Here is a 26,815-nt window from a genome sequence, read left to right on the forward strand (position 1 = left end):
TCTCCTTTCTTTTCCCTACCTCCTCCACGCGTCTTAGGCGGCATGACTGATTTCGAATCGGAAATAGAACGGAAATACTGGTGAAAGGAAGAAGAACGGTCGATTGAATTTAAAGAAATATGGAATGTTGCGGTTAATTTCAGCGGTTACTAAGGAGAAGAAGAAGAAAAATCGAAAACGGTTGTAATGAGAAAAAGAATGAAATTCGAATAAAGAGTAAAGGTTCCCTAGGCCCTGGAAATATTAGGTTTTTTTTTGGATTTTCAAATAAAGAGTAAAGGTGGTTCGGGTGGTTTGGTTCGGAAACGAACCATGGTTTTTCTGGTAATTAATAGGTTCAGATGGGGATATACTAGTAATATCCATATATTTCAAATTAAAAAATAAATAAATTATTTTTGTTTTTTACAAGGATTTTTTGGCTTCCTCTTTGAAAAAAAGGGACTGGCCAGACGACCATCATAACTACAACATATTTATAAACACAACAACAAAAATGAAACTTGATAATGTTGTAATACGAACAAGAATCGAAGTTATTTTCAGCACATTCTTCGATTTTTTTTCCTGGAAAACCGAAACCAACTCAACATAACCCATTGAAACATTTTGTACCTGGCAGGCACTTGGTAGCAATGCCTTTGTGTGTTTTAAGTCTGGTTTGAGAGGACCACTGTGGAAGAAATGTCTTGGGCAGAGTTGAATTGGGTTTGACCTGAAGAAAGAGAAGAAGAGTCGTTAAAAAGAGATCTTTGGATTTTCTTTAGTTCTTTGACAACTTCCACCATCGTTGGAACTTCTTCACTAGGACCCATGCATCTCAGTGACAACATTCGGAAAGCTTTCATTTGACAAAGCTCTTCTTCGGAAATTTGACCCATCTTTTCTATCATCTTTGGATCTGCAATCTCTTCCATTGATCGGTCTTCCTTTAATGTTGACAGCAAATTTCGAGCATGTCTTTTCATCTTCCTGTCAAATCCACCTTCACTTTCTTCTTCTTCTTCTCCTCGATAATGCTCGAAAAAGCTTTCCTAATAGAAGCCTTATACCCATAAACATTCCAAAGCCAAAGACATCTGTTCTCTCTGAGACTACGCCACTGCTAATGTAATTATCGGCAAAGTAACTATAGAATCCCTCTGCTGCCTCAACCTGGACAAATGTGTCTCCTTCTGGAATTCAGACGCAGTGAGAAAAATCAGTCAGCTTCGCGACCCCATCTTCATCCAATAAAATATTCCAATGAGACAAAATCCTATATACAAAGAGCCTAGGGAACGCAGTGTGAAGGTAAGCTAAAGCAGTAGCAATATCTTCAACTATCTTCATTCTCCTTTTCCATGGATGTTCACTTATTTCTAATTTGTAATGTTTCTTAACACCATGATAAACTTTGACTGAATCTTCAAACTCAAGACAACATCCAACCAATTTCAAAAAGGTTTTGTGACCACTCACCATCGATGAAACTGCTATGTCGCGGCTCAAAAGATCTACTTTGAAGAGACTCGACAAGCCAAGATCTTTCTTAATGAGAATCATGGGATGGTTCTCGTTCTTACCTGAATACCAGTGGTAGTAAAATTCTTTTCGAGAAACAAGATTAGTCGCTGAAATTGTTGGTGGCATTGCGGATCTCATCACCAGAGAAGAATTTGATGGGATTGGATTTGCCATGGCCGAATTCGATGAGCTCTTCTAACAACTTGGCCCCTCTCTTGGCCACTCTACCGGAAAGAAAGCTTTATTTTTCACATAACTCAAAATCTAAGAATTAACGGAAAGAAAGCTTTATTTTTCAATCAAGTGAGCAAAAGTTTCGAGACGACCTCACACTTTCTTGATAACTAAATTCTTGTTGAGTGTTGACTATTCAACACAGATGTCCTTCTGCGAAAATCAGAAATAAACATTTTAATGGATTTTGTGGAAGTTAGAGTTGGAAGAATTGATATCATCCTATTATAATAAATCACCAGTCACTTCCCAAATAACTGCAGCTCTATATATTTGACACTTGTCCTAACTCCTAAGTCTCAAATTCTATTATTTTACTTTCTTTTATATCCTAATTTATGACAATTTTATTATAATAAATCACAAATAACTTCTCAAAGAATTGGCTCTATACCTTTAACACTTGTCCTAAGTCTCAATTTCTATTATTTTACCTTTTTTTTTTCTTTTTATCCCAATTTACGACAATAAAAAAAAAAAATGTTATTCTTCCCCATCTTCTCCACGATCACTATAATATCCAAGCAAACAAAATACAAAATTTTTAAATCTCAAAACTACAAATTATAATTGGTTATTTTACAATTGGAACAGCCATTCAAGCATCTTCAACGTCTCCTTTAAGTTTTTTTAACAAAAATTCTCAATCACAAAAATCATCATCATCGTCACCAAATAATTTTGCAAAATAAATTGTTACACTGATTTGACCGCGTAAAGCGCAGGTTATTAAACTAGTTTTATGATATTAAGGTGATTTTCTACGATTTTTTGGCCATGCTTTAGTTATCAATTCAAAATTATAAACGGTTGTCTTTTTTTTTTAACCGTTGTTATTAATTGTTTAGTGAATGGTCTTCAAAAGCTCACACACTCGGCTGGGATTAGATCATCAATTATTACTATAAATCAATCGTTAAGATTCTCGGTTGCTACCTTTTCCAAATTAAGAAAATATGTTCCGTAAATTTATTCCTCTTCTCTTTTTACCAAATATTTTTCAGCTTTACTGATACTGAGGTAAGCGATTTTTTTCTTATTTGATATAGCATCTGTGTAGTATATGCTAAAAGAATGACGATTTTAGGCTGTGTTGTGTGATTTTAGGATTTTATTGTTTGTGAGTTGAGTCTCATGTATTAATAAAGTTATGTGTATTTATTATTAATTCTGTTGTGTTTATTATTAATTGTATTATGTGTTTATATCATATTGTATTTAAAGGCTTTTTAAATGTACTTCCTCCGTCCCATTAAGATAGATTTTTAAAGAAAAAACTGTCCTACAAAGATAGACATTTTATGTTTTCAATACAAAATTTAGAGTTTTTTTCATATTTTTCTCATTCGTGAGACTGGTCTTCTCCATTAACTAAAAGTACATATTCCAACATTCTCCTTCCTCCATGCACCGAGATTATATAAGTACAACATTTTGTGTCATCATTTTTTTTATTTTCAAAACTAAAAGAAAAATGTCTTCTTCTTCAAATTCATTAAGTCTTTGGGAAACGTGAAAAAGGAAGAAAAAAACAAATGAAGAAGGAAGAAACACATCGTGAAGTTTATATCAATCATGAGCTGGACTTGAACCAACTTTCTATCGAAACCACTATATTAACCATGCTCAAGATAATGTTTCCAAAATATTTTTAAATTTGTGTAAGTTATTTTAAGAATATGGCGTAAGCCTTTTTTTTCTTTGTAAGTTGGCTTAAGATTTTTGTAGTCATGATTTTAATTTTCTAGTTCTAATACAATGATCATGATAATGCTATATTTATTCAGATCTTATTGTAAGATTAATATTTTTGGTTTGAAATCTAAACCTTTTATTTCGGAGCATAGAGGCAAAGCAAAGAATATTCTTATTGATATACATTAACAATCATTTCTTTTTTCATGAACTATTCATTTTTTTGTGGTGATATTGATCTTGTTTTATGTGTGTGTATTTTTAGATGTTTTGACTATTAAATATTGTAAGTCAAAAATAAATTCTCATAAAACAAAATAATAATAATAAATTCTAAAACAACAGATACAATCATTGAAATAAACTCGATTGACCAAATTCAATTAGGAAAAAAACAAACACACAAATCTAAACATAACATGTTCTAAAATAATAAACTTGCTAAAAATTCCATTACACCTCTCACCAAAAATAGATCACAAGAGATTTGTATAGGTAGACGACCTTCTCTTTCCAATGAACCCTTCTTCATATGTAGAATTTTGTACTTATTTGAGCCTTTGGCTTTCATGATCTCTAACATGCAAGATTGCAAAGTTAAAAAGATCTGATTCACCTGTTTGCGGGGTATTCGTCAAATGATGTCTCTGCCGCCGACACAAGTTCTTCTACCGTTGTTGGACATACATTGTGTTGTAGTGATTGGATAGCATTAAAAAATCCAAGATCCAATATATTCAAATCCGGTGAATTCAGTGGTTGACACATCAAGCGTATATCAAACCCAAACTGTGAAGCAATTGCTTGAAATTGTGCATCTCTCGTATCCACATGCGTTCTTGCATTATCTTGTTGAACGAAAATAGTTTTCCCAAAATCTTCTCTTGACCACTTTTCGCGAATTTTTGAGATCACTTTTTCAATCAAGCATCTCTTTATATCCTCTCTCTTGATGGAGACCATCGGTTTCAATTCCAACATTCCCGCTTCTCTATTTATGCTTCGTCGCTTAGACAATGAAGCACAAACCAAGCCCGCTAGCAACTTAAACCCAAGTAAAACTTCATTGGGTGTTGATTGTTAATTATTAGGAATTAATTGTTAAAATATTATAAGATGTGTTGTGTGATGTTATGCGTTAGGTTGTTAGCGTGATATACATGTTGATTTGCTTGACGTCTTTAAGACGTATTTTTAAATAAAAATATAAAGATAAATAAAAGAGAATAATGATATTAAAGAAAGGATAAGATTGAGGATGTTGGACTGTAATGGAACTGACGGGTTTATTACAGGTCATTAATCGCTGACGAGCAATGAGAGGAAGGATCGAGCTACGGGCCGTGGTCTTCCATAATTAGGCTTGAGGAGCCATAAGTTAACGTATGTTAAAAACTAAGAAAAGAAAGTAAAAGATCTTGCGGTGAGCAAGACGGAAGCTTGTCTGTTATAGCTTACTAGGAAAGTTTAAGCTATATGCTTGTTGTTTGAGTCTATGCTTATGAAATAGAAATTGTGTGAAAGTATAATCGTGTTATTGTGATTCGGTGGACAGTTTTGACTGCCTTCACTGAATAATTAATTACTCACCCCCTTTTCTTTTCCCTCAGGTGAGGAAGAGAATGTTGAGTAGCTGCTCGCTTGGTGTTATTTCGGGGACTTTGGGTTTTATTTGATTTATCGTTATTTCTTATATTTCTAAACATGGTTTCTTTATTCATTTTTATCCAACGATTTTAATTTATTTATGCTATTATTTTGAGACAATTTATTTCTGATTCTTAATAAAAGAAAGTTTCCCAAAATTTTGATATTTTATTTCAAGATTTGTTTTGAAGAAATTGAATAAATGAATGGAAAGGATGAAAGTACGCCGTCTCAAGGTTGAGAGAGACGGGTATTATAGAGGGACACCTCTGAAGACACTTTACACCAAATGAGTAGTCGTATTCATTATTTATAACTAATATATTTATATCAATATTATGAGATGTCATCAGTAGCGGAGGCAGAATAGTTAGTCATAGGAGTCATATTTTTTTCTAAGCCAAATACAAAAAAAAAAGTTGAGAAAAAATGACAATATCATAGTTTAAAAAAAAAAAAAAAAAAAAAAAAAAAAAAAAGAAGATAAAATGAGAAAGAAAAAAATTGTTCTGGTAAAGTAAACACTAAAACTAAGGTAATTTATAATGTGTTAAACAATAATAATGAGATTAACCTAGTTTAATGGACTTATGTTTTTATTTATAAAATTAATTGGGTTAACATGCTGTAGGTTTTATTTTTTTATTAGACTATATTTGGATATATATATTTGATGGGGGTTAATAATACTTTAGGAAAAGGGTCAATCTATAAAAATTAACAAAAAATAAACATATTTTCTAAAATCCATGGAGTCAATTGACCTCCATGGTTAAACACTCCCTCCGCCACTGGATGTCATTGATAATTTATTTTCTACCATAAAAGTTTTGTAACAATTTATAGCCACGAAGACTTTCACGTTTTCGCTCAATTCTCAATATTTCAGTTTTATATTATTCTGATTTTGGGTCCAAATGAAATTTAAGATCACAATTTATGGTGTTACAATTGACTTCTAGGTGTAGTTTTCAAATAAATTTGGAAAGTGTTTCACTTAAATACCAAAGAAACGTACATGCATGATGTTTTGAATTCCTTCTTTTATCAAACATGTTCAGCTTGTCATTAAATTCATTGAAAAGTTCACGTATCCTTTTATGTATTTAAAGTTTAATTTATTTAAAAGTAAATAAGTAATGTTAAAATTGTCATTATATATTATCTCTTAAATAACGTAAAATTTCTAAAAATTCATATTTGTGGGACGGAAGAAGTTTTTTTTTATAATAATAATTGTTTTTATTTTCTTATTTCAAAATTTTTACTAAGAACATAAATAACTAAAAATAGTTATTAAAAATTATGTCAATTTTTGTTAAGTTAGTTTAATTATAGTTGATATTTTAACAATTTATCTACAGTTATTATTAATATGCAATCACAAAAATATAAATATATAAAAAAATATAAAATTGTAAAATAATTAAGATAGAGTGTTGAATTTTATTAAACAAAACTAGTGTAATGTTTTAAAAAGTAAGTGGGTGTTGAATGATAATGTGGAAGAAATAGAAAATGATGTGGAGTCTTAAAAAATGAAGCTTGAAAATATTCTAACGGAATGTAAGAGTAAGACCATCTTCTGTTAAAGTTTGGTTGTTTGTTGTTAGCTTCCAGCATCTTCCGGCACATCTACAAGTAAAAAATAGAATGTTTACGATTAAGTTAGGTTTCATCTCTTATTAAAAGAAATGACCTTTAGAGATAAAGTAAAAAAACGGTAATGTTATTAAGTACCAACAAATATCACCTGTTCATCGGCCAACACCAACTCAAGCTTCTCGCTGGTACTCATGGTATATTAGCACCACAATTATAGGATTTATACTTGCACTCAGCCACGCAGTTTTGTATGGGTGTAAGTCCAGATAAACGAAAGAAGCAACCATAAAAATGATAAATGTTTGTTTGTTGGTTATATGCAATAGTTGCTTTCAGATTTGGTGATGTTAGAAGATGCAAATGATGGGATTATTTATAGTGGTTTAGAAGTCGATAGGGGATGGACATGAGTTAGTAGAGAAAATCTTGGTGAGCAAGCAAAAAAAAGAAAAAAAAATCACCATTATAAAATAAAATAAATGATTTAGAGACATAAAAATCTTTTTAATCTCATAAATTTCTGAATTTCGTCCAGATGTATTTTACTAGACCTGCTTGTAATTCATGATGTAAATTTGAATCACGTAACTCGGATCTAGCACGCACATGACTTGCAAATTCTGGTAACACCTCAATTGAGAATGGTTGTGGTGTACTAGAACCACTTGCCTCAGATTGATTATAATCGGACCAATGTTGAGCATATGTCTCTCGTTCATCATTAACAATCATATTATGCAATATGCAATGTTGAGCATTAGGTGAACGATCTAAAACATTTAATTATATCATTCAATGTGCCTGGACACCTAAAAAAGGCATGCCAGATCTTTTGATCATGAGATGCAACTCCTTCAAAAATAACAATGGTGGTTCCCTTATCTCCCTGAGTAAATTGGTCTTCCCACGCTGTATGAAATTTTTTCTACTCCTAGTGCATGCAATCAATACTCCCAATCATCCTTGAAAACCCCCACAACTCGCTAACACGCAGAATTCTTTGCAGGTTGTCTTGAGGCGGAGCTCTAAGATAATCTTCTTCAATTTTGTTGTGACACACTCTAATCCAGTTGATGATATACCTCACTTCAATATGAGATTATCTTTTATAAGCTTCGATATTGAAAGGAAATTCTGATTGATCCATTGGATTTTTTATTTTAGTAAGATGATCTTTGTGATATTAATTCATTAATAGAAGAATGAGTTTTCATTTATAAAAAATAGAGTGGTTGAAAGAGAAGGATAAGAGAAGGATTTGATTAAAAGATCATGTGGTTGAAATCCAATACTCAACAATTTTACCCCAGTATGATTCACTTTTTTGGTTTTTGCCAACAATGATGTATGTTCCATAATACATCCACTTAATAACACTCAAATTTTGCTCAATTCTCCATTTGAGGCTTTTCCGGCGAGTAGAAGTTGATACATCATTATTTGGAGTATTTTCATTAGCACTGGTCATACTTCCAAGAGTCATTTGTGTTGAAAATCCATGAAATTCAGGAGGCAGTTAAGATGAATATGTCATCATCGATCCATAATATGGATGATATTTTGGAACAGATGATGACATAGAAAAATTTGGTGGTAAACTATAATTTGGGACATTTTGAGATTGGTTGAAAGATGGACTTTGAAATTGATAATTATTGGGATTTAAATAGGGAAAAGGATAATTGGTAGAATTTTGGATAGAATTATTGTTGGAATTTGGATAGGAAAATGGAAAATTTATAATATTTGTGAAGGATTATTTTAGAATCTATTTCACAAAATAAAATAAAAAATAGAAGCAAGAGTTTATTAGAGGATAATAAAGATATTATGATAGAAATGGTGTTTTTTGTATGTATCTGAATGAAATGAATCAAGTTTCCTTTTATAGAGCTTAAAAAGTAATAAATATCCATATAAATGTTTTAAATTTTTTTTTATTATCTATATATTCATTTACATGGGATTTTTGCGTTAATTCCCTTAAACCCGGCTTTAATTCATTTGGGTTGGGTTTCGATCCGGTTTTATCGTATTCAGATCTTGAATAGGATATTTGGGTCGAGATTTCTTTTGTTCGGATCGTGTTTAGGAATAACATGTGCATCTTTAATCGAGTTAAATTCTTCTTTTAATCCACGTAATTATTTCCTTAGATTCTGTCCACCATATTCGGCTTACTACGACTTATCCTTATATATTTGCAATCTTAACAATTATATTGCTACCTACTGAATCTACATATACATTTTTACAGGAATTTTAGCAATTAAATTCTCAAGTTAGAACTTATTTACAAGGAATACCATTGACATTAATTATTATCATTTAATTAATATTCCTAATTATTAGCATTTTCTTATTTAATATATTTCCATCAATTCTAATTACTTTTAAAAAGGAGAAATCTTAGGACTTTATTAATATTATACTTTATTAAAGATAAATACTATAGTTATTTAAAGTTTATAAAATGTTTAAAATATTTAACGAAAAAACTTTTAGAATATATATATTATATAAAATCTATAAAATTAAATAACCATTTCAAAATAAAACTTTTAAATTGATTTGAATTATAAATTTTTTGATAAAAATATTATTAAAACAAACAAAAAAATGTTTAATTTTACGGAACTGGATTAGATGGTGGAACGGGTTTAGAATATTATAATGTATGTATTTTATAACAATTAAATAACCATTTGAAAGAAAAAATTTGTATTAATTTGAATTATATGTTTTTTAAATTAAAATATTATTAAAACAAAAATAACAAAAACAAAATGTTTAATTTCATTGCACGGGGTTAGATGGTAGGACATGTTTGGGTCGACAGTAATACGAGACGGTATACCACGAGTGAAATCCATTAGATATGTTTAGTTTCACTCAACGGGATTAAATGGTAGGACGTGTTTGGGTCGATAGTAAAAAGAGTCGGTATATCACAGGTGAAATCCTAGATATAACAATCAAAATACAATTATATTATCTTAAGAACTAAACAAAACAAATAATATTAATAAAATAAAGATAATTAAAATTTAAATTATTTAGTTATAATCTAGATTTTAAATTAATGAACTGTACATTATTGTTCATATATTTTTAAACAGTAAAAATCAAACATATTAATTGTATATTGAATAATATACATATATAAGAGTTGTACATACATAAAATACAAAATATGAAATCATATATATTCTTAATCGACTAAATAAATTAAATTTTTATTCTTAAAAGAACAAAATCGTCATGCAATACATCGCGGGTTAAAATCTAGTCTTTCTATATTCTCGTTATACTCTGCAACTAAATATACTCCCTCCGTCCCACTAAGATGAACTTTTAAAAAATTTCACATTCTTTAAGAAATATTGTATAAAGATAATTTTAACCTCTTAATATACTTTAAAAATAATAATAAATATTTATCTAATTATTAGTAAGGGTAAAACGGGAAAACAGTTTTAAAATTTGCATTGGAAATATAAAACTTCTATCTTTGTGGGACAAATATTTTTCCTAGAAAATTTATCTTTATGGGACAGAGGGAGTATTTTCTATCATTCTAAAAAGTTTAAACTATCAGAAATCTTTGTGCCACTTATCATATTAGAAAGAAGTAGCCTGTCCATTTCCCACTGCCACCTTACAAAGCTTGTCTATCTCCCTTATGCATGCACGAGGTAGTCTACAAGCTGCAAGCCAAAAATTGCATATGCTCCACAAAACCCAACTGATCAGATTTAAACGTCCAGCAAAAGAAAGAAATCGGGACGTCCAAGATTCAATTTTCCTTGTAATCTTTTATAACAGGGGAAGACAGCCAGATGCTGTGAATCGCTTAGTGACCAGAGGGAGTCCGAGATACCTCACTGGTAACTGACCAACTTCGAAAGGGAACCTTTGGGTTATCTCATGGTGGACTGAATCTTAAATTCCCGTCAGATACATTGTCGACTTTTCCTTGCTTATTTTTAGTCGTGATAATTTTTGCAAAATCGTTTAACACATGAACTATTCCTCCTATTGATATGACCTTTCCATCGGATAGGATCTTAAGGTTATCAGCAAAGCTCAAGTGAGTTAAGCCAAGACTTCCACATTTCAGATGGTAACCAAATTGTCTAGCACCTGAAGCTTTATCCAACATTTTAGAGAGAACATCCATACTAATGACGAATAAGTATGGAGAGAGAGAGCATCCCTGTCTTTAACCTCTTGCACTGTTGAAAAAAACAACTAATTCCCCATTAACTTGAACCGAGAAGGAAGACGTAGCTATGCAGAGGGTAACCCAATGAATAAAGACTGAGGGAAAGTCCATGGCTGTGAGAACTTTGGTGAGGAAGTCCCACTGTACCGAGTCAAACGCTTTTGATATATCAATTATTAGAGCGCAACGGCTAGAAATTGAGTCATTATGGTAGTCCTTGACTAATTCTGTCGCCAACAACACATTCTCTATCAATAGACGGTCCTTTACAAACGCTGACTGATTTCCCGCTATGAATTGAGGAAGAACCAATTTAAGCCGGTTTGCAATTATCTTGGAGATAACTTTATATGTCACATTGCAGCATGAGATAGGCCTATAGTCTTTAATCTCTTTCACATTTTTCTCTTAGGAATAAGTGCTAATATCGTGGAGTTGATGCCTTTAGGTAAGAAGCCTTCAACAAAGAAAGACTGAATCGCCAATACAAACTCATCTCTGGTGATTTCCCAAGCTCCTTTATAGAATTCTGAGGTAAATCCATCTGGTCCCGGAGATTTATCATTAGGCATAGAGAACAAAGCCTTTTTAATCTCAGCTGCAGTGACTTCATTGGTAAGCATCTCTTTTTCTATTTCCATACAACAAAAGGGTAGTAACTCTTGAAGCTCAGCCACTGAAATACCTTCGAAATCATTAGGAACTAGCTGCAAAAATTCTCTAAAGAACCGTTCAGCCTCTGTTGTGATTTCCTCCTCTTGTGCCGTCACAGTCCCATGTTGGCATTGAATCTCTCTAATTGTGTTCCGTGCCTCCCGCGTTGTAACAGCTCTATGAAATGCTTTATTGTTTCGATCACCAATCTTCATCCAATGTAATTTTCATTTCTGCTTCAAATATATTTCTTCCAGAGCTGCGACCTTGTCCCAAGTGTCATACGCCTCATTTTCTTCTTGCATTGAGCTTGTGGTGGGGTTAGACAAATTGGCCTCCTGCTTCTGACACAATTTCTCATACGCATCTTTTGTTAAAAAACACATTTTGATTTTCTTATAAGAAGTTTAAACATTATAAATACTAAAACTTTATATTACGGGTGAAATCTTAGAATTAACGAGTATGAGTCAATATTAATATAGGATGATATACCACCTGTGAGATCCTAAAATTAATAATTAAAATACAATTATAAAATCTTAAAACACTAAATAAAGTAAACATTATTAACAAGACAAATACAACTAAAAATTTCAAATATTTAGTTATAAAATATAGTCTATCTTACATTAAAACCAAACAAAACAATAACATATATCTACAGAATTTGTTTTAACTAAAATATATGCATGCGGTGTATCACGGGTTCATATCTAGTATGCTACATAATAATTGATTGTAAATAAATAAGGTGAGATAAAAATCTCCAAAATCTCAATTGCCAATAACATTACAACAAGTGTGTCTCTCAATAATTTCTTTCTTTTTTGAACAAATAATAATAGAAAACGCTTTACTTGCGAGCTAGGTGTGTGAAACATCTTCCAATCATATGGTGATACGTGGCATGGGCGAACCCAAATAAATTTTTTTCTATATGTTGAATAGATTCAACACCTAAAAATCTAATGCAAATTTTTTTTCAACAGGTCCAATGCAAGCAGTTTTAGTCACATGCAGTTAAAGTATTAAATCCTTCTACTTATAAATATTTTATTCCTACTTAATAGCATGTATGTATTTTGGCAAAAAAATGCTAAATCGGAGATGAAGTTAAAATATATATTGTGCGCTCTAATATCAAATTAAGAATTATATTTCGTCCAAGCTACTTAGTACGTACATGTTGTATTCACTAGTTGTCCTTCCTTTCTTCTTTTCCATGGTCACAATTTGGTTCATTGTTTCTTCTAAGGGATTGAGCAATCACGGTTTTTCGGGAGAGTGTTTTTTGGGCAATATCTCTTTATATATTTAAGAATGCTAAAATGTAGTATTTTTGTTGGTTCTTGTTTCATTGCCAACATTGTACGAGGCGTGATGAAGGCAGTGAAGAGAATAAGGGTAGTTTCGTAGACATAGTAGTTGAAGAGCTAAAGCTAAGAGAAGACGAATAACACACATACATGTTGCTAAGAAAGGAGCGTCTTCGCAAGGGAGAAATCCGAGGTGATTCGAGCTAGGCAAAGAGGATGGAAAGATGTAATTGTGTTTTCAAATCATATATATGAAAGGAGGTGACCTATCTCCATATGAATGACATGTTACACCATAGAGATGATATTTTCTGTATTCTCTCATCTTATTCGGAAACCTAAAAAGGTATGGTGAAAAATATAAGAATAGAAGAATGAGAAAATGGAGGCTTCTTAAACTAATTTTAAATTGTATTTGCTTAATTTAGGACTTGAAAATATATTCTGTATATTTTGAAGATTAGTGAAATTAATGGGTAATTTTCTCAGACATGGAAATCTTGTTTTATTGTTTTTCCTTTATGACTTTGCAAATATAGTAGGTTTCAGGAATTTTTATGAACTATTTTATCTTCAACTAGAATTAATACTCCAAGTACTTATATATATATATATATATATATATATATATATATATATATATATATATATCATATTTAAATTCATATTAATTTGAAAGTGTTAAAAATGCCCTTGAAGATGACAAACAACTGAAACAAGACATTTGAGCAAACAACTTGAGATGCTAACAAATGGTTTTAGTAGACATCTAAACAAATCCAAATTCTAATAAGATTTATTTTGTTAGTCATGTACATATACCCTATAACCCTAATATGGAAACCAAATAAATAGGTCACTATGGATTATGTATTTTGACCAAAAAAAAAAAAAGAAGAAGATGAATAATGTATTTTTCTGTCTCTACATACAACGAAACATAGTTAAATGTTTAAAGTTCAAAATCTACTAGAATTTGGCTACTCAGAATTATAAAAGAGATTCAAGACATTTATGTAGTACCTCTGTTGAAACATTTTTTGAGAATTTATAGTGAAAAGTGTAGTCATTTTGTGATCTTTTCCAGCTTCCTATATTTCATGCGTTTTAGCTATATACTATCCTACTATATTATTTGGGAAGTACATTTTAAAATTTAACCTTAATTTTTATAACTAATTACATGACAATGCCATTAAAAAAATCTAATCAAAGACAAAATTGTTTCAAATCATTAAGGTTAGTAAAATCATTTAACGATAATATCCATCTACTAATCACACAAGTTAATGGATATATAAACGGGTTAAATATTTTTCTGCCATTTATTAAAAATTTTCGTCAATTCATATTTGTAAGATTTTTTAAACAATAAGATCTTTTTGTTACCAGGTGGAGAATAAGTTGGAACACACTTATATAGTTTCCTTTGAAAATCAACAAAATCTTAGCCACTATATCGATTCCTATCACCATATCTCGCTGTTATAATATTTCTCATCACTATATTCCGGTTAACAAGTAATATTCCTTGAGCTACAATTTTTTTAAATAATCTTCTTTCTATCAAATAATCTATCTTAAACAATTAACTACTAACTGATTTAATTAGATCTTCAATCTATTGAATTCACCCATCAGTATTATAAATAAGCAGATAACCATCATGATGTCTGTACCTTCTCACATACACACCTATCAAAAACTTAAAACCTTTCAAAACCTCTTGGTATATTCATATTAGGATTCTTCATTCATGGAATCATTATTCCAAGGGTTTTGGGATGTCTTATGAAATAATTTTGGCAGAAGAGTATGTAAAATTTTTTGAATAAAAAGTAGTCAGCAAAACTTTTCTTTTTTTGGACTTTTTAGATAATTAATTTAGAGAATAGGGTTGGGCATATGATTAACCCATTCGAGTTCGGGTAGAACCCGTTCGAGTTTGGGATTAATGGGTATTGGATTTACTACTTAATACGGTAATTCTAAATATTCGGTTCGGTCGGGTCCAGTCGGTTTTCAGTCAGTTTGGATAAAAAGTTTCAGGCCATAAAAATACCCAAAAAAATAGAAACGGGTATTTTGTATGTAGATAGCGGATCCCCAAACAAAAAAAACTTTTAAATTTGTTAAGTTTTAAGAAATTTAGTTATATTTGAATATATTTTACTAAATTTTGACAAACATAACAAATGATTTTTGAATAGTTTAGTTGTTTTGGATATTTAGGTCCAACATTAATTGACATATTTAAATTTTTTTTTTTTTTTGTCAACCGATATAAATTAAAACTCAAAAGAGCCAATCCCGAGGGATATTGTTTACATACGTGACATGATGCGGTACGGTACGAATCTTTCGTGCCAACTTATCCGCTTTTACATTTGCACTACGAGAAATTAAAGATAAAGAGAAATTTGTGAATTCTTCCCTATCACTCTGCAACTCCTCCAAATACACTGAAAACGCCGGCCATTCGGTTGGAGAAGACACCATCTTCACCAAGTCTGAACAGTCTGTAAAGAAAGCTACGTTCTGGTTATCTGCTCCAATCATGCACTTCATCGCCCAAAGAAGAGCTTCCATTTCGGTATGTAGAGGAGATAGACTTCTACGAACGTTGGCGGCTCCCATGGTTGGCGACTCTCCAAGAGATGATAGACAGAACGTTGGAGACATATTTAGATTTATAATTATAATCTTAGATAATTAGATTATATTAAGATTAAATATATTAATATTTTGGATATTAAATAAATGTTTGGGTTTTCGAATACCTTTTTGGGTAACGGGTAATCTCCGGACCAATCGGATACCCACGGGTTTACTAAAACTCTATCCAATAAGGAAAATTTATTAAAATTCTAACCTGCCCTAACCCGATTTTTTGGTTCGGGTATTGGGTTGGTTATCTGGTCTGTTTTTTTGTCAGCCCTATTAAAGATAATCTAATATAGGGCCCAATTAGGCCACAAATATAACCAAAATACTATACAAATACTAATTCTAAGTTAGGCCAAAAATTAGATCCTCTATTACAAACGAAACATGTTTCTTACCAAAACAACTTGTATACAAATTTTACACATTTACTTAAAACTACATATGTTGTATTTATTATAAAAATGACATTTTTAAACAAAGTTAATCCAATGCAGCATTATATCCAAATAGCAAAAAACATTGAAAAATATTATGGCATCACTTTTACACTATACTATTTTTTATGTAATTCAAACAAAGTATACAATTTAGTTTATACAAAATATTAATGCCTGTGCTATATAGCACGGGTTATGATCTAGTCTACTTAACATTTTTGAAGTACAAAATAAAGAATTTTTCGGGTCGGTTTTTTTTTTTTGTTTTACCCGGTTTTTTTGACCCACATCCTATTATTTTAAATGCTAATCAAATCTTACCAAAATTAATCGCTTTAAATACGATTTAGTTACAATTAATTATTTCCGTTCAGCAAAGTAAATCCGACTTATATGGAATGAATATATTAACATTGCAAAACAAATCCGACTTAGGTAACTTAGTATTTATCCGTTCAGCAAAGTAATTACTCGAGTAAATATTCTATTAACTACGAAATCTTCAAGTTAAACGAAATCAAAATCTGCATTCCACTACATAATTTTCGGAGATCTTAAGAACTAAATTAAAGCATATTCCTAAGCATAATTTAAAAAATCTCGCTACACAATTTCCTAATATCGCAATAGTCAAATCATGGGCGAAGATTGTGATTATCATATGTTCTCTATATAAATAAGGAATTTGAATTGAATTTCTATGCTAAGCCATTTGCCATAAAAATCTCAACAAAATATTGAATTCATTATCTCTACAATCTCGACAATAGAAACTATATGATTGTATTAAAAAACGGATTTGGTGCATATTCCTTGAATATTCGATTAAGAAGATTTGATTTAATTTAGTTAAGGTGCAAATAATTTGTTATGGCCCCAAACCTAATCAGAACTCGCCTATATATATTCTCTAGCTTTACCTCTCATCACATTATCAAACACACAAAGCTCATCACATATCTTTGGATTTTGAGACAGAAAATAAAAAATATGATTCAGGTTGAGAGAGTTACTGAATTCATCACGGAACCACAGAAGCGATGCAGTGGTTCATCGGAGAAGCCTGAAACGGCTTCAAAAGTTTCTAGAGAATATCAGAAGATCCCAATCTCTAATCTTCATAGTGAAGATTAAATAGAGAGAGAGAGAAAGAGAGATTAGATGTACATCACGTAAGATTGGCGACAAAGGAATCGCTAAGGGGTCGAGTGGTTTAATCGGAAATCGTATTCGATAATATCAATGAAGCAAAATGAAAGTAGCACACATAGGTTTGTATGGTGAGACTTGAGAGCATCTTCGACCATCAGAGAGGGACAACTTCATGAGAATCGATGGAAAAAAAAATTAGCTTCGAGGAAGAAGCAATGGTTTGACGAAAAACTAGATGGTCACAAATGATTGGTAGGCATCATGTTCAAAAGCTTAGCTTGCTCGAGAAGTCACCGACGAACGTGGAGTTGGCCGGAGTTTCTGTCATCAAAACCGCGTTCAGTTTTGCATTGCAGAAATCAAAGAAGATGCTTCGTTATTATCGATGGGGAAGAAGCATAAAAAAAAGTCTTCCTCTGATGTTAAAACTAGGCCAAGTATTTGTCATGCCCATAGAACTTGCAACAGAAAGCAACGTTAGTCTTTGGATAGAAAACAATTACGGTATTTTTTTATGTGGTTTATACATTACACTAATTATGTTAAATATTTTTCAATAGTATTAACGAGAAGCACAATCTATATATATATATTTTTGGAGAAACTTTGGGTCAAATCCTTTTATAATTTCTTATTTATACATTTAGTCCTTATAAAATAATCTGATAAAAATATTGTCTTAAGCAATTTTGACAAATAAAATTTAAGTAAATAACATTAATTAGTTATAGATGATTTACGGCAATATTTCCTAAGAAATAAAAAATTTGCGACATTAATGCTATTAGAAAAGAACTAAATAAAAATCTTCAATGGTATATTTCATTATTAATTCGCTTTATTCCTAAAAATATTTAAACAAAATTTAGTCATTGATTTGCAAATACAGAAATTGTATATGTAGTTATAACAAACAAATATTTTCAAATCAAATGATTTTCTATTTAAATGCTAGAAAAAACATAATAAGTTTTTAATGTCATATCTAAGAAAATCAATAAATTGATATATTATTTTAACAAATCAATATCTAATGCTAACAATAAATTAATTTGATACACGTTTTTAATTTAATGCTAATAAAAAAATAATTTGTTCTAACGCTTCCTATTTAAATGCTAGAAAAACGTAATAATTTTTTTAATGTCATATCTAAAATAAACAATAAATTGATATATTGTTATAACAAATAAATATTCAATGCTAACAATAAATTAATTTGATACACGTTTTTAATTTAATGCTAATGAAAATTAATTTGTTCTAACGTTTTTAATTATGGCATTAAAGATTTATTGTCAAAAATAAAATTAAAGTACTTGATAGTTTGTATATATATTAAATTACTTAAAAGTTAAAATTAATGTATATATAAATATAATAACAATTAAAGTACATAAACAAACAATCTTTAGTTGTTATATACTATTAGTAAAAAGAAAAATGACAAAATGATTTTTATTTTAACAGACGGGGTTATATGGTAATACGGATTTTAGTCGATATTAATAAGAGACGATATAGCACGGGTGAAATCCTAAAATTGATAGTCAAAATATAATAATAAAATCTTAAAAAAGAAAACAGACAATTATTTAATTATATAATTATACCGGACAAGGTTATATAGTATGACAGCTTTTGGTCGATATTAATACGAGATGGTATACAACGGGTGAAACCGAAGAATTAACAATCAAAGTACACTTATACAATCTTAAGAATCAATTGCCGGACAATAAACAATATTAGTAAAACAAATACAAATAAAATTTAGTTATAAATTAACCCGCGGACTGGAGCACACCGCGGGTCATATCCTAAACAATAATTTCTTTAGGATAACTACAATTCCATATAAAAAACTAAATTTAAAACAATTTTTTTATAATAATGTTATTTTAAACAAAACAAAAAACAATATAACAAAAATGTAATAATGCACCATAAAATACACACTCTATATAATGATGCGTATAATAAATATGTTTTCTTAAATAAATAAAATTAAATCAAACACATACTAATATAACATCAAAAATGAATAGATATAAAAGGTAAGGTGATAAATTAAAAATATAACTTGATTATTTAGATAAAAACGATATCGAATTAAAAAAATAATTTAATTTCTAACACAAATAATCAACTCGCGGTACACCGCGGGTCAATATATAGTTAAATTAAGGTTAGAAACTTAGAATTAAGAGATTTATAATTATAACCGGTGCCGTGGTCATGGACTCATGCGTATATATCGGTATTTTAAAGACAAAAATAACGAAAACGGCACGCAGTTTATCCCTCAACACCCGAGACAACACTTCTCGTAGTCCGTGCTTAAATTCGCCACGTAGTTCACTTTATTCAACTTAAAAAAGCATGACGTTTTGGTGCATCTATCTTCTTCTTCCCCCTTCCTCTCTTAGCTTCTCTCCCACCACTAAGGAGAAACGTTCCAAAGATCCCTCTCTCAGAAAAATCTCCAAGAAAACGAAACCCTAATGGAGAATCATTCTGATCCCTGAAACTTTTGGCTTGCGGCTGAATCGATTTCAAGATTGCAAGTATTGCCTAGTGTGAATATGCTGTTGCTGTGTGATGCTTTGGTTAAGGAAGTGACTGTTGAATGCTGAAAGGACGACTTGGAACCTTATCTCGGGTTGCATTACTCGGCAAACTTCGATATTTCTTTATATGAGAAACAAGGTTACGATGATTTCAAGAACTGTGCTAATCTTTGCCCAAGATTTACATGTAAATGGTACTGATTGAGTGTTAAAAGGAAGAAGCTTCATACATACAATATACATTGATCGGATATAGTTTTAGAGTAGGTTCCGAGTTCCAAAACAAAGTGAACTATACTGAGTATTTCAACATAGAAAAGTTATAAAATTGACATCCTTTGCAAAGTAAAAGCCATATCATAACAAAAAAATCGGAACATTTAACCGAAAACAGAGACAACCCACAAAAGAAGAAGAAGAATGCTAAAATTGAGAAGCACTGATGGAGTTGGTCGAAGGGGACCAAACGGAAGGGAATATATCTTCTATAGACTGCTTACGAGTTATGAATTGAGTTGCGTCAACGTGTGATTCTGATCCGGCTGAAGGAAAGGCCGCTTCATGTGAATACGCACATGGTTCCTTGTACGCCTCTCTTTCCGAAACGTTGGCTGCAACTTCGTATGATTGTATTTGTAGCGGGCCTAGCGGCATTAGTTTCAGATGGCTGATGATTTTCTTGAAATTTTTTGGTGGAAGCGAATTAGAGATAACATACTTCGGAGGATATGCATTTTAATAACATATTTATAAGTTTTGAGTATCGCATATTACGAAAACGAAAGCATTTGAAAGATTCGAGATTTCACTATCGAAAGTGGGGGAAGACACGCAAAACACAAGAAGATAAACACGGAATGAGGAAACATTACTGAAAGTAAAAGGAAAGAAGAAGTAAAAGGTCAATGAAAGCGACTGCTAGATATTAATATCGCTAAGCCCGGCCCGTTAACAACCGGCCCTTCTATAACAAAGCATCGTTTTATTAAAAAACAAAGATGGAAAACTGTGTCAATAGGGAGTTGAACTGCTGACCTACTTACACACAAGAGACTTTGAGCTATGATAATAATCTCATATATAATTAACAGCGCATATATATATATATACACAAATAAATAACAATATATAATTAATTTAAAATCTATGCAATTTTCTTTTTATCATCAGTTTTTATTTAAATCTCAAAAGAGATAATTCTAAGGAATATTATTTACATAAGTGACATGAAACGGTTCGGTACAAACTTTTCGTGTCAAATTGCCAGTTTTAACATTTACATTACGAGAAATAATAGATAAAGAGAAACTTGTGAATTCTTTCTTGTCGCTCTGAAAATCCTCCAAATATGCTGAAAACATCGGTCATTCGGTTGGAGAAGACATCGTCTGCACCAGGTCTATAAAAAAGCTATATCTTGGTTGTCGGCACCAATCATACACTTCATCGCCTAGAGTAGAGCTTCGACTTTAGTGTGGACTGGAGATAGACTTCTACGAAGATTTGCAACTCCCATGGTTGGCGACTCTACATTTGATGACTTACAGTTCCTAAAAACTTATAACTTTCTTTGCATGATTCGTCAACAAAGCAGCAGAATCCTTAATATATATTATCATGTGAGATATCCCTCACCCAAATTTGTTTTTCCGATCCCAAGGAGCTGTGATTTTCACAATGAAGCTCAACTTGAGCTAATTGCCACGATTGTACCTTTTTCAGCTAAACATAATACCTCTAACGGATCTTTATCCACATTCTCTAATATTTTTTTCATTCTTTGCTTTTCAATGTAGAATCGAATTATGAAAGTATTCTTGAGAATAAGTGATCCAAATTCGCATAAATAGAAGTCGTGAGAAAAATCTCTGGGACAGTAGGAATCTGTGAAAGAGTTCATATCTGTCTCGATGGGTGACATTGGAAAAGTGTATGGTTAATTGTTTCCTCTAGTGCGTCACACCTAGCATATTCTGAATCACAATTTATATCTCTTTTCTGCAAATTCTCCGTTACCAGCACAAAACCTAATAATATTTGTCACAAAAATGACGTAACTTAGACGGACACTGTACTTTCCAAGTATGTACTTTTAATGCTTTGATTTCTGGGCCAAATAAAGGTAAATTTTCATCCAAATTTTTTAACTGCTTTGTATGATAACCAGATTTAACTGTATATATTCCGGATTTTGTAAAATACAGGATTTCGTGAAATACCAACCTAGAGTATCCTCCTTCGTTGACGCACCCAAGTGTAATGCACTTATCTACTGAATATTTTCTGGATCAAATAGCTCCTTTAAAAGATTAATATTCCAAAATTTTGACTGGCTACATGATTTTTAACTTTTAAAGATGAATCAATATTAGACCCAATACTTATTGCTGATCTGGAAATACCAACCTAGAGTATCCTCCTTCGTTGACGCACCCAAGTGTAATGCACTTATCTACTGAACATTTTATGGATCAAAGCGCTCCTTTAAAAGATTAATATTTCAAAATTTTGACTGGCTATCTACATGATTTTTAACTTTTAAAGATGAATCAATATTAGACCCAATACTTATTGCTGATCTGGAAAATTGAGCTGAAATTCAATGTTTCTCCCAAACTGAGATGGACTCCTCAGAACAGACTCTTTTATTAACCAGAGATTTAGCTGAATATATACTTCTCGAGCCATAGGATGGATAATATGATTTTATATTTCATTTAGCTGAACAGACTCTTTTATTTCTGAAAATATCTCCCTTTAAAAACCTTCACTGAAAGAGAATATGGAACCGTAATCTATTAAATATACTTAGCATAGATACTTATTTAGAAATTTTAAATATTGAATTCTCTTCTATATTTGAAAAATTATTCTTTCCTAAATTATAAAAAAGAAACTTAGAGAATATAAAAAATTAGATGTATGAACTAAAATTTATACAATCCTTCTCATATAAATATAGAATTAAGGATTGTATTAATTTTAGGATTAAGGGTTGTAGAAACTCATATATTTACTTTTATATATTTCTTAAGTTTCAGTTTTAAAAAAAAAAAATTATTTAGGAAAGAATAATTTCCAAATATAAAAGAAATCTTTATATATAATATTAAGTATTTGAAATTTCAAACTATATGTTTAATATTTGTATATTTCTTTTGTGAATTATTTTTGTATATGTGTTGTTTTTTTTGTTTTGTTTTGTTATTTTTTATTTATTTCATATATTTTAATTTATTGAATATTATTATTTGTTTGTATATATATATGCGCTGTTAGTATTATACCAAACTGTTGTCATAAATCAACGGTAGAGAGTCTCTTATATGTGCATTAGCTCAGCAGTTTGATTCCCTGTTGATGCAGTCTTCCATCATTGTTTTCTAATAAAACGACGTCATTTTGATTTAACATATAATTATAACGAAAAGTTCATTCCGTTTACGAAAACTTAACAACATGTCCGAAATGACCAAGTCAACGAAACTAAGTTATTTTATTAAAAACTCAAACTAAACTTTATGATTGAATTCTCAGATTTTTGAAAATTGTTTAAATGTCTAAGTTTTCGTTGATTTCAGAAGGAAAAAAGATTGCTAGCTATACGAAGTATAGTAGAATGCATGGTCACACATGCCAACTATACTATTGTATCCTCAGCTACATGAAGTAGATGTATTACATGACCACATGTCTAAACTATATAATGTCATGTGGTTAACATCCTAAACATACAATTCCGGTACACCAATGGTTTGACTCCGGCAAAAACTAACGTTGACCAGCAAAAATATTTAGAATATATTATTTATTTATTTATTAATTTTAAAACAAAAATAATAAGAAAAACACATTCCACATTTTGTATATAAATTTTAATGTATTAATTCTTATAATAGTTATTTTATCAATTTCAAAATTAAAGTAAATGTGTAATAAAAACTATCAATAAACTTTAAACAGATAAATTTCACGGGATGAGGTTATATAGTGGGACGAGTTTGGATCGATATTAATACCAGATGGTATACTATGGATGAAATCCTAGAATTAACAATCAAAATACAATTATATAATTTGAAAAACTAAACAAAAATATTATTATTAACATAACAAATATAATTTTAAATTTCAAAAAAACAAAATTTATAAATTCATTACAAGGTGTATCATAGTATCATACAAAAAAAATAATAGCATCTATCTATAGATCATCTTAAAAATAAAAATTTAATTTTTTATTTAATAAAAATATAGACTTATGATCATTGTATTTCTTGAAGATGTTATTTCTATATAAATAATATTAATTAAAAGAAAAATCTCTAATTTTTTAACCAAAATATTAACCCACGGGTCAATATCTACGTAATACAAGTTTTAAATTTTTATTCCCTCTAAAACAAAACTCAAACTACAAACAAACAAATACTGCATTTTAATAATAAATTAATATACAATAAATATCCAAAAATAAAACATGAATTACCCAACCTTTAAATGTGTCAAAAATATATTATCATATACAAATAATAATTCTTATAACAAAATATCTATAACTTTTCAATAAATATATTTTCGGTATACTACGGATCAAAATTTGATTTTTTACTATTAGAGGTATGTTTTAGCATAATAATATAATTTAACATAATACATTGGTGGGAGTATGAAAAAGAAAACCATTTTCGAGCACAAGCAAACTATATGACGCCAGCGATTTATGGCTTCACTGTGACCCTTTCAAATGATTTCTAGAGAGGTTAGGATTTTCAATTGATTGTTGGTTGCTGATTAAGACACTTTGATTGATGAAAATGACGTTTATACTTCGATCGATTGTTTAATTGTAGTGGATTGGGCCAAAAAACCATAAATATATGTTGACCATCGTATGAAGAAGCTATTTTAGATATTATTTTAAAGAAGGAAGAATAATAAAATATAGTAAAAAATTGAATTCAAGGGACAAATTAAAATATATTTATCATGGAAAATCAGCAGACAAGAAAAAGTCAAATTGTAGTAGAGTTTATAAAGTGAGAATATTATTTATTTACAAGTAATTTGCAAACGCTTAACGTAAAATTTGCCATCAGAATCCATAGTCTTATTCTGAGGAAACATATCAAACATATACCTTATATATGACAAAAAAAACTTTCCAAGTCACAAGTTTTTACAATTTACCTTATATTTCTAGAAAATACAAATTAATTTTATAAAATAAAAAATTATTATACAATATAAGCTTCATATATATTACAAATTTGTCGGTAGCGAAAAATGTTTAAATTACGCATTATCTTTAACTTGATAAAATTAATTATAATATATATTTTTTGAGGTAGAGAGTATAATTGCAAAGATCTGCGATTTGGAAGTTCTTTTTACACAAACCCCTTGTTATCACATCCAAGTTGGATGGAGTTTGAATTTTTTGAAAATGACAAGAAAATTTTGTTCACGAATTTAATCTTAAAATAAAAGCGCTCAAATTGAACATTACTTGGAATGGAAAACACAAGATACAAACTTTTAGTAAACAATACAAATTAAAGCTTTGAGGACTCTATAACTTTAGTCTTTAGAGGTAGAGGCCACTTTTACGTCCATGAAAGAGGAACTTAGACAGATAGGCTGAGCGAAGTGTGTCAAACCAAAGCTGAAAATGCAACACCACAAATGAGAGAGCCGTGGCAGAAGCCACGTAAACTAAGAGGATTAAGCTCCATTTAGGTTCTTGATCACGGATCAAGATCAATGTCGCTGTGAAGGCAAGAACCATTGAAATAATTGAAACAAACAATGCTAAAAGTCCCAACATTAGCTTCGTTGGTAAAGTCGTCTGGAAACTAGCTTCTGCATAACGAGATGTCAGGATTGACAAAAATATCATAATAGATGTCACAGATGATAGGAGGGCAACCGAATCTGATATGATAAACACTTCAAACCAGAACTCCTTTCTAAAAGTAGGGAAGCCTAGTGTTTTTATGTCGCCACTCGTATCGTTTCCACCAGGTAGAGTAAAGGCAGCTGCAAAGACCACAGTTGCTATCAGTGTTGATACAAGAATGCATGCAGTCGCAGTTTCTTTCATCCATTTCTCTCCTTCTTTGCGTAAGTTGTCATGCTCTTTCGTAAATAGATCATGCGCCACCTCCTCTTTTTTGTTCTTTGTTTTGATGTATACACGAGGAACTATCTCTTTAACAGCCTGGAAAGTCATTAGAAGTTTTGTAAAGATATATACAAGATGTTAAATTATACCCATTGTGGAATGTGTTTAGCATACCTTGTACCAAAGAATCTCTCTTTGCATCTGAAGTGCTGCTCCTGATACAACTTGTAACCTATTTGGAGGTGGTAAACGTGCCACAAGATGCAACAAGTTGTCGTTGGATTCTTTCTCTTTATACATAGCTATCAAATCTTTGATGGCCCCGAGTTCATAGATTCTATTAAAGATTTTTTCATGACGATTTATAGCAGCAATGTGGAACAAGCTTTGGTTCTTATGATCCACCGTCCATATCAGATCTGGATAAGAACGAATGAGAATAAGTAAAAGCTCAAGATTTCCAGATTGTGCAGCATCAAAGAGTAGCATTGGAGATGATCCCACAAATTGCGAAATTTCCTCCACTGGCAATTTTATAACAAAACTCCATAGCTCCTCTACCACCATATGAGCTAAAGTCCGCATTTTGGCTTCACGAAATACCCCTTTAAAAACTAAATGGAAAGAGTTCTTGTCAGGTGTGATGTTCAAACAAAGGTTTAGACTATAGGTTATATAATTCTCAAACTTTGGTCACTTCTGAGCACTTGTTCCTACTACTTATATATATATATTTTGATATGAAAAGAATGAGTTAACTAAGAGGTGTACTTGTGAGAAACTCGTTACCAAACGACCTGTTCACCCCAAGGTTAATTTGATATTATACCTGTGAGTTTTTGGTCTAAATTCACCAAGTATGAGAAAGACTCTATTCGGTATAGAGGGTTCGAAGTTCAAATGAAAAGCAAGGAAGAGATAAGAGTTTCTGGGTCGCTTAGAGGGTTCACTTTATGCGCCAAGTTTGAGAAACAAAAGGA

General features: G+C 30.7%; 1 protein-coding gene, 1 non-coding gene and 5 pseudogenes across 7 annotated transcripts; 1 reads left to right on the forward strand and 6 right to left on the reverse strand.

Annotated features, from left to right (window-relative positions):
• Positions 1-407: 407 nt before the first annotated feature.
• On the reverse strand, positions 408-1,803 carry AT5G35796 (annotated as a pseudogene). The gene has a single exon.
• Positions 1,804-3,877: 2,074 nt separating this feature from the next.
• AT5G35798 lies at positions 3,878-4,449 on the reverse strand (annotated as a pseudogene; the record flags this gene model as incomplete). The annotated part of the gene is made up of 1 exon: positions 3,878-4,449.
• A 2,748-nt stretch (positions 4,450-7,197) lies between these two features.
• On the reverse strand, positions 7,198-7,725 carry AT5G35800 (annotated as a pseudogene; the record flags this gene model as incomplete). Its single annotated transcript has 1 exon — positions 7,198-7,725.
• Positions 7,726-10,317: 2,592 nt separating this feature from the next.
• On the reverse strand, positions 10,318-11,922 carry AT5G35802 (annotated as a pseudogene; the record flags this gene model as incomplete). The annotated part of the gene is made up of 1 exon: positions 10,318-11,922.
• A 3,258-nt stretch (positions 11,923-15,180) lies between these two features.
• AT5G35805 lies at positions 15,181-15,522 on the reverse strand (annotated as a pseudogene; the record flags this gene model as incomplete). The annotated part of the gene is made up of 1 exon: positions 15,181-15,522.
• Positions 15,523-19,531: 4,009 nt separating this feature from the next.
• On the forward strand, positions 19,532-20,491 carry AT5G05305. Its single transcript, NR_144249.1, has one exon. It is a non-coding gene; the product is annotated as an uncharacterized misc_RNA (transcript).
• Positions 20,492-25,298: 4,807 nt separating this feature from the next.
• Positions 25,299-26,420, reverse strand: AT5G35810 (Ankyrin repeat family protein; the record flags this gene model as incomplete). The annotated part of the gene is made up of 2 exons (NM_122972.1): positions 25,299-25,931; positions 26,010-26,420. 2 exons carry the CDS (start codon positions 26,418-26,420, stop codon positions 25,299-25,301), a joined length of 1,044 nt encoding a protein of 347 aa, NP_198430.1.
• Positions 26,421-26,815: the final 395 nt, after the last annotated feature.

The sequence above is a fragment of the Arabidopsis thaliana genome, chromosome 5, assembly GCF_000001735.4.
Source record: "Arabidopsis thaliana chromosome 5, partial sequence".
Classification (NCBI taxonomy): Eukaryota; Viridiplantae; Streptophyta; class Magnoliopsida; order Brassicales; family Brassicaceae; genus Arabidopsis; species Arabidopsis thaliana.